The sequence below is a fragment of the Tachysurus fulvidraco genome, chromosome 14, assembly GCF_022655615.1.
Source record: "Tachysurus fulvidraco isolate hzauxx_2018 chromosome 14, HZAU_PFXX_2.0, whole genome shotgun sequence".
In the NCBI taxonomy this organism is placed as follows: domain Eukaryota; kingdom Metazoa; phylum Chordata; class Actinopteri; order Siluriformes; family Bagridae; genus Tachysurus; species Tachysurus fulvidraco.
The window spans coordinates 11,291,563-11,313,799 of NC_062531.1; the positions used below are offsets into that span (position 1 = coordinate 11,291,563).

Consider the following 22,237-nt stretch of genomic DNA (forward strand, 5'->3'; position numbering starts at 1 on the left):
TTAAAGAAAAAAAACATCTAATTATGAAAACGAGTACCAAGACAATCTAGAGGTCTGTGGGGCTGGAATGTAATTATATTGTGAAGATGTTCTGGACTTAAAATGTAGGAACATGAAATAAAGATGTGCATTAATTCCACTGGCTTTTGGTGTAATCTTAATAAACACAGAATACATTTTATATGACAGTCTTTAATTTAATTATCCACCAGTATTTTTTTAATAACATAACTAGACAGAAAAGCATGAATTGTATATAAAATACTATCTGAACCTTAAAACACTAGCAAAATTGTGTATTTTTCTCAACAGGGACAAACTTCAGTTACTATGTATTATAATATAATCAACAGAATTACTATATTATGTTTGCTAGTTTTGCTAACAATTAAAGCTGTAGAGATTTCATGTACTTCTATATTTTAGAGCAGTAGCATAGACCAGGCACATCAGTCTCCGTTATAATATCCACAAAGAAAGGACAATTACATATATATTTCTGGTTTGGTGTAAAAAAAATTAAAATAAAAAATACAAATCTTGAAACAGCTTGTTGATTCGGTTTCTGTGTGCTTTAATAGATATTAGTGACCCAGTACAGAAAACAAAACAAAAAAAAAATTTCAAGCAGGAAACAAAAGTATTACACAAGCAAGGCATAAACGGACCCAGGGAAAAATGAGACACGTTGCTGGATATGGATAATACTTTTATACACTGCATAACACTGTGCTGGAGAAATGAAGAAACAACAATTAAACCAAGAACAAATTACAAAATGCCCCATGATGATATCGGTTTGTTTTATAAGACAAAAACCCAATGATTAACATAGTAACATCCAACAGCCCTTAATAAGATCTTAGCAAGAATTATACATTTTTACAGTGAGGGTTAAAAATTCAACTGAGGCTTTAACTGTAGGTTAACAATTAACATTACTTCAAAAGTTCGACATTTCCGAATGTTTAAAATTAAGAGCAGAAATGTGTGAACTAAAGCAGATCAAGCTGACAAACAAGTCTTATGTTTGTCAGTCACAGATCACCATTGCGGTTTTCAGACACTCTATGATATTTCTAAAAAGGAGCATTTAATAATAATAACAATAAAAAAAAAAAGAAAGTTAGATTCATGTAAAAAAAACAAAAACAAAAAAAAACCATGTATATTTACACACTTAGTAAACCAGTCATTGAGATTAAAGCCTATCTACATTTTTTTTAATGTCCAAGCAACAAAACCTTCAAAATATAAAGCAGTGAATGTATATTTAGCCTCCATGCAGGAAAGCCACGATTTCTACAACATTTATTAGCAAAAAGTGTTCTTGACCCAGTCATTAGTTTCATTTGCATGCAGTCATGAATTTATTACTCAATAATAGTTCATACACACGTAAAGAACAAAAAGGTGTTATGTAGTGGTCCACATTAAAAAGAGAGAGAAAGAAGGATAGAAGAAATAAGCTGAAGTATTTATCTATTGTTCACCTTTCTTTTTGGTTATAAAGCAACTACAATCGATATTGCACCTCTGATCTGGAAACTAAACAGCTAAAGGTGTGTGAAAATTCTCTAAATTATGCACCTTCATTTGTCTTGTTTCAATGAACTTGTGATAGTGAAAAAAGACAAAGAACTAAAAAGTATCTGAATATCAATAATTTACCTATAAATCTAACCAGAGAAAGTTAAAAATTCAGTTTGCCAAAGAAATCACAGTTATGTAGAGGAAGTTGGTCAGAAAGTCCTCTTATGGCAAGATGCATCTCAACCGTTTATGATTCTGGTGTGTGCATAGAAATATATATGTATTTTTTTTACTGTAAGAGTTGAAAGAATTACCAGTCAAACAGCAACTTGAATGAACTGTAATTTCACCATGGACAGAACACGGTCATCCCTCTTGACCTCTCTCGGACGTGCTGGAGAAGTCAAGAAAGACAAAGGATAATACCGCCAATAAAGAAGTTAAGAGAGTTTCTCCAAAATGCACAGTAAGAACAACGGTGTGCACGCAGTGTGGTAGAACCATGGTGCGTCTTGTCATTTCCCCCCGATGACTGGAATCCACTACAGGCAGCGACAAAGAGATCCGTTGCTCCTTAGTCCCACTACATTGAGTGACAGAAATGAGGACAGGACAGTCAGTCATTTAAATTCTGTGATAAAGAGCTGTATACCCCTGTAGAGATGTATAGTCCCTACAGGTCTGCGGGAGCTATAATGAAACTATACACAGTGTAACTGATGATAACTCAGATGGTACTTCATTTACTGCAGTGAGGTACATGGAGTAAAATCTACAAGATCTTTCACAGTGGAAAAGTTCATCATGTAGCACAGCCTCATTTCATGTTGGTAAGTACTGAGCCAGTGGGGCGGACTCTCATACAGGTGGGAGTGTGTATGTACGTGTCAAGAATGTCTGCATGATTAGGCAGGATTGGTCACAATTCCTTTAGGGTGGGAATAATAACCAGCCCCATGCACACACACCTGTGTATCTGACTATAATTACATTTACTTGAGTGGCAGGTAGGTTGTTGTAACCATAGCGACATGTATACACACTATACACCATATACACAACATGCTGTTTTGCACATGAATCTAATCTAATCTAATCTAATCTAAACTGCTTCCAGTTAGTCAGTTCCAGAATTATTGGCACCTTTGAAGAACCTATGGCAAAACTAGACATACACAATGCACAATTTTGGCCTTAGACCAACAAGGATTGCTGTGTAAATAATATATTTATTAAAATACTAATAATATTGTGTTAGCAAGATTAATATAAACACATTATTATTAATAATAAGAATTGCCCACATTACCCCAATGATGAGCCTACCTTTGGAAACAAACACGCTTCAGTAGAGTCCACACTCAATCAGGTTGTTCTTGATGATGACATCTGTGACTGCATCGAAGACAAACTGTACGTTCTTGGTGTCTGTGGCACAGGTAAAGTGGGTGTATATCTCCTTGGTGTCCTTTCGCCTGTTTAAATCCTCAAACTGGCACTGGATGTAAGCTGCTGCCTCTTCGTATGTGTTGGAACCTTAATAAAGATGCCCAGGAGTTCTCAGTCAGTGTCACGAGGAGAGAGACAGTGCAATCATGATGCAAATGGGTACGCAATGTGGAACAACATCGAACATTTGCAGAGATTACAATTTCGAAGAAGAAGCAGAGCAAAATGCTATAGCATGTATTCGAACCATTGATGAGCGAACTGATCAGGGAACATTTGCAATAATCACAAATACATTTCAAAACACGGGCAAATGTCGTATCCGCCCTCTAAACGATGTCCCGTTTCACAGACTTGAGTGCGTTTAAAAATACATTGGAGGTGGATAAACTTCAATAAATCTTTCATGTTTACAAAGACAAAGTGAAAGGTTCAAGCGTCTCCCTTACACACTTCCATTTTAGGATGACGGATGACGACTAGCAGATACGGTTATTTTTCCGCTGCACAATGAAGCCCTGGTAACATTTTAATGACACCCAGGGTGGAAGCCTGACCATGGACAGACAAAACCCTCCATTTCATTAAATCCAGCAAGCTATAAATCTATTTCTTCAGTCCTGGCAGAACAGCAGTGTTTTGAAAACGGTTCATTAAAGGGAAAATGACCAGAATGAGAGTTTTGTTAGGATCGTCGGAAACACAGGCGCTGGTGGGCGATTGATTTCAGAAATGATTGCGTGGAATGCAGCTTACTTAAGGAAACTTTGATCCGCAAAACACACTGGTATTTTCTGGCATAGTAAGGAGTCCTACTGGAGAAAATGTCGACTAAAGGTTACTGTTAACCAAATATTAAATCACTGTCTGGGGAACAATGTTATGTATAAACAATAAATTGAGCCTCAACACTTCCAAAAAAAAAAGAATGTATTAAATAAAATGACGGTATATTGTATTAAAAAAGTTATGAGTATATGGAAAATCTTCACAGAAAGACCTTCTCAGAAGTAATAAATATTTCCTGTTTAGCATTTTAATATTCTGATTAGATAGAAAATAGCAGCAGCTAGGGCTGTACGAAGAAATTGAACAAAAATAATTTAACTGTACTAATAAGCTATTATTTTTTACAGCACCAGCTACTTGTGTAGAAGCAAACCGCATTACATGCGCTTAATAATCAATAGATTAAAAACATAATTATGGCTATTTTCTGTAAATAGATTTATTTAAGAAAGACAGGACCGAGGACCTTGTGCTTTGTGGATACTTTGTGACATGACAAGCTGTGGTGTTGTTGGGGTTTTGTCCCTCTTGACATCTTAAATGCAAGACAGAATCTAGGAGTCTGGGCTATAGGAGAGAACAACTGTCTATAGTTGCTATAGTTACAGACCTGTTTTATTCCTTACTTAAAGCTTGCTGTTATTATTGACAACGCCTTGAAAAATAGCTGCCCACAAGTCTAAAGATGTTTTCAATGCCTCTGCTCACCCGAGTATTCGGGGTAACAGATGGTGAGAGGACTCCTCTTGATCTTCTCCTCAAACAGGTCCTTCTTATTGAGGAAGAGGATGATGGAGGTGTCGGTGAACCACTTATTGTTGCAGATGCTGTCAAACAGCTTCATGCTTTCATGCATGCGGTTCTGTGGACACAAATGTAGGATGTTGTGAAATGCATGACTAGTCCTGCATGAAGTTCTTGCACAATGTCTAACTGCGCTATGTGACACACTAAGGTGTTGACTGGTTTCTTACAGGCCAAATGAATAACATGGTATTTTTTCAATCTTCAAGAGACCAATTATTTATGTAAGCAATAGAATATGATTATGTAAAACATCCACAAAGAGAGAATATTAGCATAGACCAGTTAATGTGTGCAAGACTGAGCAAGATTTAATTCCCACATCAGTTTTATAAATCGTACATCAGGGATCAATCAAAATAGAGGTGGTAGATGAGAAATTCAGTAATAATTTGTGGCCTTTAGACAGCTAAATGTCAGAATAGTCTCCAACAACATGTCCAATCTTATCAGGAAAGAGCTGGTGCAGAAGCCACACCCGAGTCAACTGAAATCCAACTGATAAACGACTGGGATCAGATGCGTCTCCGTCATGATTAGGATGAAAGCCTACACTAACACCAGCCCTTTCTGGAGAAGATTCAACACCTCAAGACTATACTGTATGTTGCAAACTATCTGAGAACTGCAGAAATGAGTTTAGATCATGAGTGTATGAAGTACAGTAAGGTCATATAGAAGCATGCGCACCATCTCTTCATCCTCAGCCAGCACTAGGTCGTAATCACTCAGGGCTACACAGAAGATAATAGCTGTGACACCCTCGAAGCAGTGAATCCATTTTTTCCTCTCCGAGCGCTGGCCACCCACATCAAACATCCTGTACACACACACGTACAGATACTAATCAACATGCACTTCAACTCTTCATATGGTTACAGTTTGTGTGGTAAGTGAAAAGCAATGAGAAGAAGGTGGAAGGATTTACTAACTTGAAGTAGAGGTCTTTAAAGGTAAAGTGAGTTTCCACAATGCCTGTGGTCTTCACTCGAGTCCTCAGCACATCTTGCTGTGTGGGCATGTAGCCCTGTTGGGATATCCTCTCCAGATCATTCAGATAACTAAAATAGACAAAGCAAGCATTTTTATTCAAAAGGCATAGATCAAATGAATACAGTATGATTAAACTTGTAGACTTCAAACTACACACTGCTGCAATTATATCGTCATCACCACAAACATCAGTAGAAGATAAATTGGTTTGGTTTCCTGGAAAAAAGGTAGGTTGAAGAAAATGGAACATAAAAGTGAGACAGTAAGCTAGTACAATTTAATGGAAACTAATGAGTTTAGTGTTATTAATCTCTTGTAGCACACTGTGCTTGTGCCATTTAGAAAATGTCAGCAGTTATATGATGTGTGTAGTACAGCAGGTGATGGGAGTCGGGATGACCCGATCATGCTGAAGTTCCAATAACGTGGTAGATCACAAAGCTAAAATGAACAAAAATGCTACACAGATGCCAATTCAAAGCTTTGGTGGACACCTATGAATAAAATGTTAAGGCACAGATGTGACTTTTGCTTGTTCTTGGTGTCTGGATTAGTGATGTGAGGGGTCAGTGGTTATGATGAAGGACTATGGATTCTAAGGTTGTGTGTTCAAATACCACCCCAGCTATTTGATACGCTATCAACATTTGATAAATGTCGCTATGAATAAGGACATATGCCAAAATGTATACACCGGTGATTATTAATGGTCTTATACAGTGCTTCTCATGAGCAGGGTCACAATACAATTCAGAAAAAGGAAAAACTCACAAAGAAAGAATCGTTTTTTAAATCTATACTAGTGCGCACAGATGAAATGGCCAGTGCCAGCATTCCTAAAGCTACATCACTCCATTAAGAGACACACACCTGGAGCACAGGCACGTCACATCACATCACTTAAATACAGTGCCAAAGAACATACAAATTTCCTATAATAAAATACATCAGAAGCAAAGGGAAAGATTTTTCACCTCAGGACCAGAGGAATGCCACTGCTCAAGCTGTAGCCTGTTGGAGCTCTTGCACAATCAATATCCAGCAAACAATCTCAAACAACTACCACAATAACACAAGTCACAAAACATCGCAAGGACTCCAAAAAGCTCCCAGAAGGATTACATTTGTATTTACCTCGCAACAGTCTAGAGTTGGTAAAGCACAGGTAGGTGAAGAACAGCCATAAAATAGACAAATATTTTTAACCATCAAATATTTATGTGAAAATCAACAAATATTTCATTACATTTTTTTACAATAAAAAACAGTGCTTAACACTGTAACTTACACTGATCTCTGGCACTAAACTGGCGATAATTCTGTTTTCGATATCAAAAGCAAAATAAATTTACAAATATAAAATCTGATAAGAAATTGGTTTTGTTGCTACAGCAATAATTATAGTTCTTCGGTGGTGCTTTTACTGTTTGCACACTCATTTTCAAGTTTACATCAACCTGGCGCCAAACAACGCTAAATCCATGACCTGCTTTCGGGATGGCAAATATCTCCGCAAATGTAATCAACTGGTCTGTTTCTTTTGTTCTTCAGAAAGAAAGAAAACGTGTAACTCATCTGTACGTCAAATATCCAAATCCACACTGATTGTTTTTTAGAACAGCCATAAACAATGCTTCAGTGTTGATGATTCAATTGTAATTAGTGCAAGAAGCTTTGATTAATTCATAACTACAGATGTTACTCAAGAATTTGTGAAAAAATTAAATCTATGATAATAATAAATACAACACATTAAAAGAATCCTGTGTGCTCTGAATTTCCTCGCCAAGAAACAGCACTCGCTTATTTTTCGGAGCATTGTTCAATGCGTTTTTATCAAAATGGCTGTGTTCTATAAATTTGCATGAACTTTGCCCTTGCATGAACATAGATATTAAATTTTCCCATGATAAAATTATTTTACACAGTACCCAAGATAACACAATAATAATAATTGATATTTATTATTATTATTATTATTATTATTAGATTATACAATTATATAGTTTACACACACACACGATAAACTATATAACTATATTTTTTACAATTATATAGTTTATAATATGTAAAATAGTATAATATATAAAATATTATATATTTATTTGTAAAATTGTAATTATGCAGACACACACAGACCACAGCGCATATATATATATCATACTAAAAATAGGATAAATTGCAAATATTACAAGGTTAATGTGTGCAACAGGAGAGAGAAAGACGGCGGTCTTTGGGTAATGACTTGAGTGCAAAAACAATGCCAAAGCCCAAAGCGTCACTGATACGATGCCAGAGTAAAGAATGTGCCTTGTGAAACAGCTCCTGCTTTTACGTTACACTTCCAATAATCTTTCTGATATAAACTTGGCTTGGGTATATGAAGAAATATATAAATGTAGTTGGTGGTTAGACCTGGTCTCCTCTAATTTCCATCACTGGAATCTACTGGAATTTTCAAACCAGAAGAACAAACCAGGGTGAGTCACACAAGCTCAGTGAAGAGCCAAAGAGAACAGCGCTGGAATGCAGCTCAGAAAGCTCAAAGGCCTCCTGAGCGTAACATTTCATTCAGCAGCATGCAATCAGGAATCAGAAGAGCAAGACAAAGCTTGTCACAGACTACCTGAGGAACTCCTTACTACAAAGTCGTGTCTCAACAAGTAAACAATTCGAACATCCACATTCTTATTCCAGGACCTAGGCACTCAGGTTTCCCTTCACTCACAACCGATCGTCTCTTATGTAGCCGATTAAAACCGCACACGTGTCATCGACGGACGTCATATTTAAACAAACGTTATAGAAAGACACAATACGGTTGTGATTTCAGATAAAACCATAGTGCCACCTCTTCCATTTTTAGAGAGAGACACTCATTATCTAAACCACAACACAAACGATAATGCTAAATAATGCTTAGAACCTAGAAAGCAATAAAGGTTGTTCTAAAATGCGTTTTAGGTTCATATTAGTAAAGGACTGAAAAAGGGAAAAAGGAGAAATAGACCGCTGTCGGAAGAAAAAGAGAGAAGGGTTAAGTTTTATCTAAGCTCTGAAATGTATAAAAAGAACACATTACTGTAACAGGTCACTGCAGCACAGGTTCTATTTTTACAAGGCTGAAAAATAAAGTCATTAAGAAATAAGAATAAGAAAATGTGAAAAATTATAGACTTGTGAAATCCAGGGGGGGAAAGGCCCTTTTCTTTTCCTAATACTCAGTTACATCTCCACACGCTCAGATAACTTGCCTTAACACATTGATACATTCAAGCATGACGTCAGTGTATCGAGCCTATCTGTTTTGTGCCTTTTGTAGAAGGCTTGTAAGATTGTGTGCAGTATGCCATTGTCCTATTAAGCCTCCTAACTATCGTTGATTGTCAAAGTATCACTCGAAGGAAAGAGTGAAGAAAGGGCTTGGTCAGACATGTATGTAATGTGTCGCATACACGTTACGGTGTTCACCAGAAGCTAGTTGTGATAGAGCTGTAATTGAGTCACAATAGCAAACATTTAGGTCGTTATCCCCAAACAAGGTCCGGAATGTCGCAAAAATTTAAATCAGGACTGGAACTAAATGTGACGTAAAGGTAATGTAGCTGCAACTAAGGAAAATGTTCTGTTACGCATACTCTGTGGTCACATAGCAGGTTATTAAGGTTTATATAGGATGCAAAATAGAAAAGGAAACATATTACAAGACACAACATACTTAAATGTGTTTTCAGTCAGATGACTAGAGTTGCAATATTTGGAATCTATCGTCAATTTTCAATACTGCGGTCAATCATCCAAAGCTGAGTTTGTAGCCTATTTCAGTGTTTCAAAGCTGTGTTTCAGAAAAACTGTGTTGTGGCCAATCACAGTTATCTAACTGACAAAAGGAAAAGTTACACAGAGGTTTACAGATTTTATATTCTCTTTACCCTTTATGGTCAAACTAGCAAAGTGATGACTTTTTTTTTGACTGGACAGAGAAGAATGTGTTTATTCTCTGCGTCAGTTTCAAATCACATGTTCCTAGATTGTGGTGTTAGTCAAAAGTGGTAGAGTGAAGCTCCAATGTGAAACAAAACATAACCACTTCAAAGTGACGTGTCCTATTAATATCCACCAACGCCTTAAAAGTTAACTCTCTCCATTTGGCCAGTGTACGTAGCTAAGCCATCACATATTTGACTTGAATGCCTCCTGCTCTGTAGGATAAGAAAGAGACACATTCATATAACTGCTGATAACAGCGACGTTTCTGTGTTTAAGTGTGTGTTCTTACTAGGAGGCCGAATCGTTTAGCTGATACTCTCGGGACCTGGTGAAGCAGCTCTGGACTCCGTTGTCTCTCCAAAGCCTGCGGATGACACCAGCCAGCTCAGGGGTCATGACCCCTTCCTCCGCTGTTCCAGCCAGCACAAACAACTGCCGGGCGTCGTCCTGGAGACCAAATACATAGTCAAAAAGCAATACAGTCCCTGCGTGAATAATTTTTTTTTGTTGCAAATACGTGAGAAACTCACAGCTCTTGCTGGGTCGCCGAAGTCAATCTTTAAACGACCCATAGCTCTTATGATGGCAATAATTGACTGGATGGTGTTGCTGTACACCACCACTTTATACTGCTTGCACTCTTCTTCTGAGTAGCCATCTTCGTGTATGATCCTGACAGGAAACCATTAACCAATGGTTAGGTGAGGATTTAATCCCGAATATACCGTCCTTTCTTAACTGCGGAACTAGAGCTGAGAGCTCCAGCAATACATCTGAAAAATTTCTTGACTCAAAACATTTTAACACAATGTGTAATGTGCATTATTTATACACACAGACAGAAGACTAGAGTGTACAAGACATAAAGGAAATGCAGAGTCAATTAAAAATATTAACGATTTTCCTTCTGGCTATTCGACTGTGTGTTAAATGAATATACTGAAGGAAAATGTCAACACTCATCCAACACTCATTACAGACATGAAGGCTTAGGTGAATTTTAGCAATATTCAGGGAGTGGACAAATTAATCACTTACATCAGCAGCATTTCTCAATTCACATTTTAGAAAACCAAATTCTTATTATTTATATAAATTAATACAGCAATTGTGACTGTAACAGAACAGAGATGAACAAACCCGTGGGAATTTTTGACCTGCCACATATGTAATTATTCATAGCAGCCATGTAGCATATTAGTTTGGCTTGCAATTTAATCATCCAGCAACAATTGCCCTGAATATAAAATACAGGGAAATTAACTTTTCGCCCAATTCAGGCTTAAAGGTAGTAGAAGAGGGTGTAATAATATTGTGGGGAAGTCAGGAGCTGCTTGACTTGATCAGGGTCAAATATTAAAAATATTAATGAGTAAAACACACACCCACACACGTGTGATATATATATATATATATATATATATACACACATATATGCATATATGTGTGTGTGTGTGTGTGTGTGTATGTATGTATGTATGTATGTATGTATATATATATACACACACACACACACACGTATATGTATACATGTGTTTATATATATATATATATATATATATATATATATATATATATATATATATATATATATATATATATAAACACACACACACACACACACACATACACACACACACATATTACTAGTCTACTAAAGCACTTCAATGCAAAATTACAGCACTCCTGTGATAAATTGTGTAAAGTTTGGCAAGTCTGTTAATATGATGCATTTGGAGAAAATGTCGCTAGATTTGTTTTGGAAATTATTGTGTAGAGATGAAGAAATCCATCAATCAAGACTAATACATAGATCTACAGACAAGACTTACTTCATCTGCTTCACTATTGTGCTTTTCCCTGATTCACCAGCACCTGGAACATAAGAAAAGGGGGGAAAGGAAAGAAAAAAATAATCACACAAAAGGTTTTGAAATCTAGCTCAATAAACAAAATAAAACCCCAGAGGTCTGGATCACATGCAGAGTACAAGGTTTGCCACAAATGAATATGATCTTTGAGCTCGACCCACAACATCACAAGCCCAGCATGAGCAGGAGAACTATTTTAGGTGATGATTGCCATTCACCAAGATTAAATGCCAGGCACATGAAAGGTTCCTCTGATGTTTGGATCCTTAACCCTGCAGTTCCTGAGGATATGACAGAGATAGTGCGATGCTTTTTAGAAACCAGGTCTAATGACTCACTCTAAAAACCATCAAGAAGGGACAGATTTGACAAACAAGCTTTTAGCATATTGGTGATGCGTGGGGGCTTTGGAGTAGGGTCCTGGCATTCTGTAGGCCTGTGAGGCATGTGCAGCTTCATGCTGTGGTTATTTGTGGAACTATCATTATCGATGTGTAAACTGAACATCCGCTGGCAAATAACGGGGCCATTTAGAGTACAGTTTAACAGCACGTTACTTTATCAGCATCAACATTTTAATTCAAAACAAAACAAAACAATTACTTAACACTTTGTTGACTGACTACAGCAGAGCATATATTTGCATAGATTTTGTTCTCTTATGTTTTATTTTGCGTTTAATTGTCATGGTGCATTAACAGCATCATTAATGCCTGTTTTCTTTTTTTAAATGGCAAAACTGTTGTTTTGCTGGTTGCCTTTACATTGTGATGCATAGTGTGTATCATTTACATTTCAAGTATCATGACATATGTGTCATATCACTAATATCATCAATGGCTCACAGGGATTTTAAGGGTATTTGAAACATGAGTAGCCTACAGTTTAAGATGACCAGCTACATGACCAGATACTGACACAGTAAAGCACCAGTAACGAGAGGAGAGGGAAAAAAACGGGTGTCAAAAAAAAAAAAAAGTCGTCACTAAACATGCACTTTCAAAATAATTGCTGCATTCTAGTTATTCACTTTTTCTGTTAAACACATACAACAACTCATACAGTGAGCTAAAGCTTACGCACTGCCACATACTTCACAATGTAATAAAGACAAAAAACAGACCAATAAGATTAATTAAAGGAGAAAAAAAATATTGGTATTGCTAGACTAAACTACTGCATGATTGTTGATGAAACAGAAATCTATATTTCGGCTTAGAACGGAAATCACAATTCTCAGCCTTTCAATATTCTTTTTTACTCTTACAGACAATAGTAGCTACATTTTTTCCACTACGTAGATGTGTACGAATGACAGATTATGCGTATTATATATTACTGATTTACTGTATTTAATATAATCTTAATGTTATTAGATGCTATGAGTACAGAGTGTTAAAAAATAAACCAGCAAAATCTTCTGTTCTTCCCCTGATAAAAAGTATTTTTTCATAAACACTTCAAACCAAACAAAATAAAGCTGATTGACCCACGTCTATAAAACCGCTGTGCAACTGCAAGACGTTTACTGTTGCTTAAATAGTCAAAAAGAGTAAATCAGGAAAAAAATTAAAATACAACACCTGCCAAGAAAAAAATCTAGATATGCTTTCAAAATAATCCTGATATAAAAGGTTAAATTGACAGAATTACCCGTGAACATAACAGACTTCTGTTTATTGCATCAGTCTGAGTATTCAAGTCCTATGACATTATACTTATCACCATTATTTGCAGAACACAATTATTTTTAGGGTAGCGATCACTTTTGTTAAACTGTCCTTCAGGCAAGATGGAGCAATGCTTGGAGGACTTTTATCGTTTCCTCTTTTTCTCTCTCTCTGCACATTTTAGTATTGAGGTGAAATTCTTAAGCTGAGCTTCTATAGAAAAGGCTATCTGTGTGTATGTTTATTACATAACCTTCCCAGCTTTGCACCTCATCAGCCATGATTGTCATGCACATGACAAAGTGACATATCTCTGGGTTTCCTGTTAAAAGCCCATCCATCCCTCCCCAGCCTTGAGCTTATCCCAGGGGAAATGAGACACAATCACACACCCATTCGCACAGTATGGACAATTCAGAGATGCCAATCAGTTCAAACCTCTGAAGCATGGAGAGAACATGCAAACTCCACACACAAAATGTACAACAAAAGCATAAATTAACACACAGAATTGAGACAGCTGAAATTACAACACAGCTCTGTAAAAGCTGTGACTGGAAGGAAAACGGATCTAGGAGTATTACAAAAAAAAAAAAAAAACCTTCACATTGCACAATCTGGGCATCTATCCAGATTAGGATTTGAAATAAAGTTTAAACTCACTATCCAACGTTATTTTATAACGCGAATGAAATATAAAAATATTTTGTATTGGTATTTATTATTATTATTGTATATTGAACTGCATTGAAATGATCTGTGCATCAATGCAGAATGTGAAATCAAATTTTTTTTTTTTGTAAAAATCAAACCAGCTGGAAATGAAGGGAAATACCCCAGTCAATGTGTTTTCTACACTAAGGAAAATTTGAATTCTACTGAGCTGTAACCACAATGACTAGTTTATTACACTGCAAAAGTTTTCCATCACTACTTCATTGTGAAATTACATGTAGCCCCTAGAGTTTAACCCAAAACATAAGGCGCTTTGCCGACATTTTTGCCATAAGTCATGGAAAAGAACCACATCAGGGCATCACATGCCAGAAATAGGAGCTGTGTGTGTTATATAGACACTTCCCAGGATAGGATTGAGATGTACAGTACTGTGGCTGGTCATACACCTAGGGAGCAGGAACACCATTCCAGATGTGAGGAGAAACAAATCTCTTGCCAATAGCATTGTATCAAGGCAGAGACCGCATCTAAAGCAGCGTTCATCATGCTTCTAGTAGGAGTGTCAATAGTTGCTTAAAACTGCAGACCTCAAGACCACTGCCTTGCAGAGCTTTGAGTTTCGGTCCTGCCTCTGTGCCAGTTAATTACTGAGTGTAGCTGTGGTGCAGTGAAAAGAGAACAGTAGGTCAGGTGATCAACTGATCTAACTGATAATATATTGCAATAATTCTATGCACAATACTATGAGCGCTACCTTTGCAATCCTTATTCAGTGACTAAGTATATACAGAAACTGTATGTGATTAAAAAAAGTGCTACATGTTCAGCACACAAGTGAATACTTCTAATTAACATAAACTGTCACTCAGCAAAGATTACATGCTAACCCAAGAATTGAAAGGGGAATAAAGGTGGTGATGAAGACTCTTGTCTTGCAGATGTTCTGAACGTGTAAAGCAGGTAGCAGGTAGGAAAACACGATCATTCTGATTTTAAAAATAATAATAATAATAATAATAATAAATTACGTTTCTAATTACTAGATCGAATTTCTAATTACTAGATCGAATTCTGATGAATTCACGCATCACAAACGGAAACAATTACACTGAAATCTCACGAGGATACAGCTATACACAGTATGACGTGTAGTGAAATGCTTTTTGGCTGCCTGAGTCATAAAACAGAATCAATAATGAAAATGAAGACTACGAATAAAACATAATATGAGAAAAATATACTTAGATGAGTGCAAACCATGTATAATAATGCAGGTAGAGTAACACATTGGAAATGAATCTGTTGTAAAACACCAGTGTTGGTTTGATTCTCAGCGTTTGATTTTGTTCAAGGCTTTGTGATGAAACTATGTGATGAAACAAAAACAAGCCACATTGTCAAGTCAATGTCTGTTCAGTCACGTGAAACCGACGTATGCATTCGAACGAAGCAAATTCATTGAGCCTTTTCTGTCAGTGTATGTAAAGGATTATCTCTGATTGTGTGAGAAATAGAACCATAATCATGATCCAACACTGAGATTTTACTGTCCAACAAAACCAAAACGAAAAAGATGAGTTCAGATCTTCATCTATCTATCTCTAAGTGACAGACAGATCATTCCTGCTCACAGCACAGCTGGAAGACATCGCAGTTGCCTTACTGTAAACGAGCACAGTGGTCACTGCACATCAATTTCTGTAAGCATCTGAAACCGGTTCACATGGGCGTGTGAAGCGCAGCATATCTCCTGTAATTACATGCTGAGCAGTGGTGGCATTTGTATTGTGGTTCAGGCTCCTGCTATAATAAAGATCAGCTGAGGATTTCACCGAGGCTTATTACAGTGCAGCATTATTCGATGCAGTCTACCACAGCCTTAAGCCTGCATCCCTGAAAGTGCAATAACATCCCATCAGCCACAGCAGTAGACAGAAATCTCATTACTGCTGTTAAATCTGAACAGTCTTCTGTGGGAAAGCAGTATCATGAGACTTTTCCTGTATGCTTTTTTGTTGCTGTTTAATGCAGGTGTTTATGGCAGACGTATCACATGCCTTAGACAAAACAAGGTGATAAGAAAACGTAACCAAAACAAGGCGATTTAAACCTCAATATTAAACGACGAGGTTGGAGTAAAACCGGGACAATACCTCCAGCTTTTTAGGGTTTTAGGGTTAAGGGCCCAGCTCAAGGGCCCAACAGTGTCAGCTCGAACCGTGATCCTCACCCCAGAGCCTTAACCACATGAGCCACCACTGCTCCAGCTGCACAATGTATAAGGAAGAAACAGGGCACAATATTCATTTATACGTTAACATAAACAGCAGATTCCAAACAGTTATATATGCTAATAGTGTGCTTTTATGTATGCTTGAATACCGGACAGACGTTAAAAGCATTTCACTTCATGTTGTACTCTGTATGTATGTGACAAATAAAATTAGATTTTGTTTGATTTGACAGTTTTATTCCACTAACACAAGACTAATTTGCCAACGTTTACCATTTACTGTTTATTGATAAATAACATGATGTTCTTCATGGTGAAGTCTATCCCATACCAAAAAAAAGGAACTTTGAGGTCAGGATGTGAGGGTTAAAGGCCCAGCTCAAACACCTAACAGTGTCAGCTTGAACCGTGCACTTCACCCCAGAGCCTTAACCACATGAGCATCTTTCATAAATGCTCAAATATACTCACATCTGTGTGTGGATGTAGTTTTAGTGTAGGTGAATTTACACATGTGCAAACATGCAAGTTATCAGAGAAGATTAAACTTTCTAGTCTGTGTTCACTCTCATTGTTGCCGAGACTTTGTTCAAGCATGCACATTTAGGAATAAAAGCTATGTGGGCTGAGTGAGCTAAATCTGCATTATGATAGCCGAGGATGAAGATGTCATGCTTTAAAACTACCTTGTGACTGGTTTGTGCAAAACCTCCTCAGATTTTAGTCAAGATAAGGACAAAGGTTTGGATTTAAGATGAAGAAATTCTGCTACAATAACATGTAGGTACAACCTCTTAAAAATGCAAATTTCGGCTCCTTGGTTTTTTTTCTAAAAGCTGGATGTAGCTACACAAAGAAACACAAACTCAGAAATGTGAATTAACTCCAGTCCAGTAGTGATTGCGGAGCAGCAGCACACCAGAAACTGCTGATGTCAGGAGAGCTGTGTGGTGCACAAAAGAGAGAAACAATCCCCAAAAGTTGTATTAACGGATGCAGTCTAAAGAAAAAACAAACAAACAAACGAAAAAAAAACAAAAAAAACCATAGGCTGCGATCCATTTAGTTTGCACAAACATCACTGCTGTTGTTAGTAGAGATTAGCAAGTGTTAACAGTGTTCAAACAACACACCAGAGCTAAATAAAGAATTACTGTGCTATTGGGATGCCTCCCAAATCCAAAGCCTTCACATTACCCACGACAGAACTGATCTTCGTCCAGCTAAACCTCCATTTCCCAGGATAAATGTTTGTGCTTTTGGGGGAGGCTTTTATTTTACGCACTGCATACTGGGCTAAACAGCCTGTGCAAAATTGGGCTCGCTGAATAGCTCACCCCACTTCATGCATTCAGAGTATAAACCGAGCGCTCTTCCATGCTCCAGTAAGCTTCACAGTTTAGACAAGAGCACAAGGATTTGGAAAGAAAAGCCCACAGTGTCCTGTTTTTAAATCAGGTAGGAATTTGGAGCTGTGGAATTTTAAGAACTTTTAAAGCCTGGTGAAGAAATCTGTACATTGTGGAAGTCTAGTAATCATAAATAAATGCATTTTGCATGAAAAGCAACACAGAAGAAAGCCTTCTGCCTACCTGTCACATTTATAGCACAAGGGGTCAGAGCACAAGGCCAGCCTTGATACAGCACCCTGGAGCAGAGAGAATTAAGGGCCTCACTCATGGGCCCAACAGTGACAGCATAGCAGTACTGGGGCTGTAACTCCAGAGCCTTAACTCTTTAGCTACCAGACATGATAATCCGTTAATGAGAAAATGTACAGAGAAGAGAGGGCAAGATATGGTACTTGTCTAACTCGGAACAACTGCTGCATCAGCCGGGAAGCTGGTCGATGGAAAATGATTTTTGCTGGATTTATTAGCTTGCACTGATGATGGGCAAACCTTTCAGACTCAGATAAATGCATGTATGTGGAAACTCAAATGAAACTGAGCAAAACAATGTGCAGCATATGAGACACAGTCACCTCACAGGGTATAGGCACAAGAAAATGCAGTATTCAATCAAATAATATATTACACCTAATGCACAGAGAGAACACCACACCTCATAGCTCAAAGCTGTTGTGGTCATGAACATGACATTTTATCAGGAGAGAATAGTTGTACACAGATCTCCAAAGGAATTTATATACACATTAATTTCCCTTACATTATATTCATGCGTATTTACTACTAGTTGAACCCAATGCAGGAATGTTTTGGCCAATTATGTTTCTAGTTAACCAAAATGTAAGACCCTGGAGATTGCACTTGCCTGATGGATTAGTTAATCAATGTTTCATTTTTCTACCACTTATATTTGGTCTAAATTATGAATTTAATCTACATAATCTAAATGTGAGGAACAAAGTCTGAATAAATTCTATCTGAGTAATAATCCTCAGAGACTTCTTGCAGTGTTTAGTGTGGTGCTGCAGGTCCCCAGACGAAACGGTCGAGAAACACCACAAGAAACACATCAGAATCTTTATGCTTCTCATATACAGGCGTCTCATATGAACACTAGATGCTTTCACAGCATTTTGGCTCTGTTTTAAGAGAACGGATTCGTCTTCCTTCTTCTCAGCTTTACACTTAGCCAAGCTAACCCAAATAGCGCTTTTGTGGTTTTTCAAATAACGGCCTATGAAGAAGAAGGGTGACCTACAAAATAGGCCTTTATTATAATTTGGGGTTTAGCAGGCTACTTCTATCCATGTGTTATTCATTTGAGGACATACAAACAAATACACATGGGTGACATGAAAAGGAAGAGCATGGTTCATTCCCTCACACACTGTTTTTTCAGTGTATGTCTTCAGTGTAATTTTCAGTGTCAGTCTTCAGTTTGGTTCAACTTGTTTTAAAGTCAAATAAAAATATTAAACATTAAATCATTAGTGGACAAATGAAACTCACATTTGTGTCGTAATATTCACTCCTATCATAATAGAATTGTAAAGTCTCACTAAACAAACATGAGTATCATTTTAGCTGAGCTTTTCTCTTACTTACAGACAGCCCAAGAATGCAAGATCTTTACAGTTAAATATCTCAGAAGTCCATAAGGTCCATTAAATCACCAGTAACACTTTTGTTCATTACATGGCAATTAAAGTACTGTTCACAAGTAATATTGACTTTGGGCATCTGGGACATAAAAAAAATAGATTGTGTGCATCACCTGTGCAATGTAAACATGATGAGGAAGATGTAACGAGATGTAACGAGTAAAAATAAAAAACATAGAAAAAAATTTAATACATTTAAAAAAAAAAAGAAAAAAAGGGGTAAAATCACAGGCTGGTCCAAAAACTCATTATCCTAGACCTCTAAATCCCATTAAAATGAAAGGGTCTCAGTCACTAGTTGCCTGATAAACCATGAGCTTCGTTTACATTGTAATCAACACCATGGGAAACAATATACTGCTCTTACATTCAGCCGGGAAACAAGAGAAGCATCTAATGTTTTCCTTCCTGGTTTATATATATATATATATATATATATATATATATATATATATATATATATATATATATATATATATATATATATACACACACATACATACATACATAAAAAAGCCAATAAGATTTAAACATCCAGAAATGCAGAGTATAATATACTTCTGCAAATTGTCTTATTTGTTTGAATAGAAGAATGGATGTGTTTTGAAACCCCAAAACCTCCCAAAGACCAGATTATGTTGCAATAGTTCGCTCACGCAAATGACCAATGATCTCGTTTTATTTCTAACTGATAGCCAGATCCACATAGATGTTATGTGCATGCAACAATTATTTACTGACGCGCGTGTACATGTTAAAAAAGAGAATCAATGGTGTGTTCACTGTGCCCAAACGCACACGCTTACCCAGCAGCAGCAGTTTGACTTCTCTGGACGCTTTCTCTCCGTCCTCCCGCAGGTTCCTATCGATTATTTTGCTCCTCTCTATCGCGGCTTTATCCTCGGCGCTTAGGGTGCAACCCATCTTCACATATAATCCGTTTGTTGTTTTGAACAACAAACAACCGAAACGACGCTAGACCAAAAAAAAAGTGATGGCGCACCGAGCTGTATTTGTCTGCTGGTGTTTGTGCTTCACACCATACGGTTCACACAGCAAAGGCGTTGGTTGGCGCTACAGATTCTCACATGAGAAAGACACGAATTACCATCCAGCGAAATAAAAAACGACTTGTTTTAAACAACAAACTCTTCCAAAAAAGTGGTTTGTTGAAATTCTATGCAAGACCAAACACTGCATGTGTTTCACTGATAAAGAAAGCTGGAGGTTTCTTTGACCAAAAAAAAAGTGACCACTGATTACCAAATAAAACCTCGTCGGTAAAGAGCTGTAGTATAAACACAGGATGAGAATATCCTTGAAAATGTATTCTTTAAAAACAACTCGCCGAAAAACAAAATGCAGCAACTATGAAATTCCTCAAAGTTGGTGGAAAGGTTGTAAAAAGCTGAAGCGCGCGCTCAGTCTTCATCCGTGGTGACTGGGGAAAAATGCAGCTCTGCACGAGAGAGGGGGCTGGTGAACATGCATGCTGGGAAATGTAGTCACTATGAGAGCAACCAGGCGTCATCTATTCGCTTATCTATATTTCACAAACAGACAAAATGTCGAAATATTTAGATGTTATAAATAAAACGAGTTTGAATACGTCCACATACTGGCAGAACTGGAGCAGAACTGTGTGCTTGGTGATGATATTGGGCATAGGAGGGAGCAATTGGTGTATTTGCACCCTCTACTGTAGAGATTCACATTCATTCATTCATTCATTCATTCATTCATTCATTCATTCATTCATTCATTCATTCATTCATTCATTCATTCATTCATTTCCGGTAAACTTTTTTTTTTTTATCTTCTTCAGGGTTATGGTGAATCTTACCTTCAGTCCATGAACATTCAAGACACAAATTCAGACACAAATTCACATGCTCAGACAAACAGTAATACATATAATAATAAATAAGCTAAGTTTGGAATGACATGAATTTATACACCAAAATACAAATCATTCAAATAATTTCACATTTAAATTTCTTTTTAAACATTTCTATAGATTTACTGAAAAAAGTTACTAGGGTCCAAGTTAAAGCTGATTTCTTAGCTCATCATTTGGGTGACATGTTCTAAGCAGTCAAAGCAAAACTAGATTAAGTTTTATTTTTCTAAAATGACAATATTCAAAACACATTTAATTCACATTGTTTCCAATTTCCACATACTTAGTAATTATGAGAGAATAGAATGAAATACACCAAATAATATCTTGATTAGGGTGCACAGTATGTGTTATATAGATGTACCTCTTTTGCCTTGTAAAAAAAAAGATGTATAGATGTATCATCATGAAGTAATATGTACCCTAGGCTACTTGTGTCTCTCTTGCATCCCCTGTTTGTAAAGTGAAACATGACAAACATAGATAGCTTAGATGGTAAGCACATTAATACTATGAGCATATAATAGTTTGATAAAGGTTAATCTTGATGTTTATCTCTCAGCTTTAGGGTCCCTAGAGTGTCTCATACTGTATTTGTTTCATGAGTGTCTGGGCTTCTTCTGGTTGTCTAGTTTCTTTTTACTAACCAAAACATATCAATATTGGATAGGCTAAGTCTCCTACTGTATGAGTGACCGGTGGATTCACAGTACCCTGAGCAGGATAAAGTTACTCGAGATGAATGAATAAATAAATTGATATATGAAAGAAAGAAAGAAAGAAAGAAAGAAAGAAAGAAAGAAAGAATAAATGAATGAATTAAATGTTTATATTTTACTTTTAAAAAATCTAAAGAATTGGTAGTTTTTAAGGTATCCAGAGAAACCTCACTCCAGGGTCACAGTGGATATGTGGACCCTAGGAACACTGGGGGTGAGATGGGAACACACCCTGGAGATACATCTAGAGAAACTCAAAACAAGTCCCTAAAGCTGAGAGGTACAGTATTTACCTGTAACTAATGTGATGTTAAAGTATTCTCTCTCTCTCTCTCTCTCTCTCTCTCTCTCTCTCTCTCTCTCTCTCTCTCTCTCTCTCTCTCTCTATCAATAGATAGATAGATAGATAGATAGATAGATAGATAGATAGATAGATAGATAGATAGATAGATAGATAGATAGATAGATATAGATCTGTCTTATATACTTATACACACTTATACAGTATGTGTGTGTTGTTATCATATAAGTGTAACCT

At 36.8% G+C, this 22,237-nt stretch overlaps 1 protein-coding gene across 2 annotated transcripts; it reads right to left on the bottom strand.

Moving 5' to 3' along the window:
• Positions 1 to 557: 557 nt before the first annotated feature.
• Positions 558 to 20,592, bottom strand: gnai3 (guanine nucleotide binding protein (G protein), alpha inhibiting activity polypeptide 3). 2 transcript variants are annotated; one of them, XM_047799926.1, is made up of 9 exons: positions 19,887 to 20,592; positions 11,391 to 11,433; positions 10,089 to 10,230; positions 9,848 to 10,005; positions 5,508 to 5,636; positions 5,266 to 5,395; positions 4,480 to 4,633; positions 2,860 to 3,069; positions 558 to 2,121 (listed from the first exon to the last, which is right to left on the bottom strand). In XM_047799926.1, exons 1-8 carry the CDS (start codon positions 20,002 to 20,004, stop codon positions 2,879 to 2,881), a joined length of 1,065 nt encoding a protein of 354 aa, XP_047655882.1. In that variant the 5' UTR covers positions 20,005 to 20,592; the 3' UTR covers positions 558 to 2,121; positions 2,860 to 2,878. The 2 variants fall into 2 exon arrangements, with proteins under 2 accessions (XP_047655882.1, XP_027023080.1); XM_027167279.2 differs by having other exon boundaries at positions 558 to 2,116; positions 19,887 to 20,582.
• Positions 20,593 to 22,237: the final 1,645 nt, after the last annotated feature.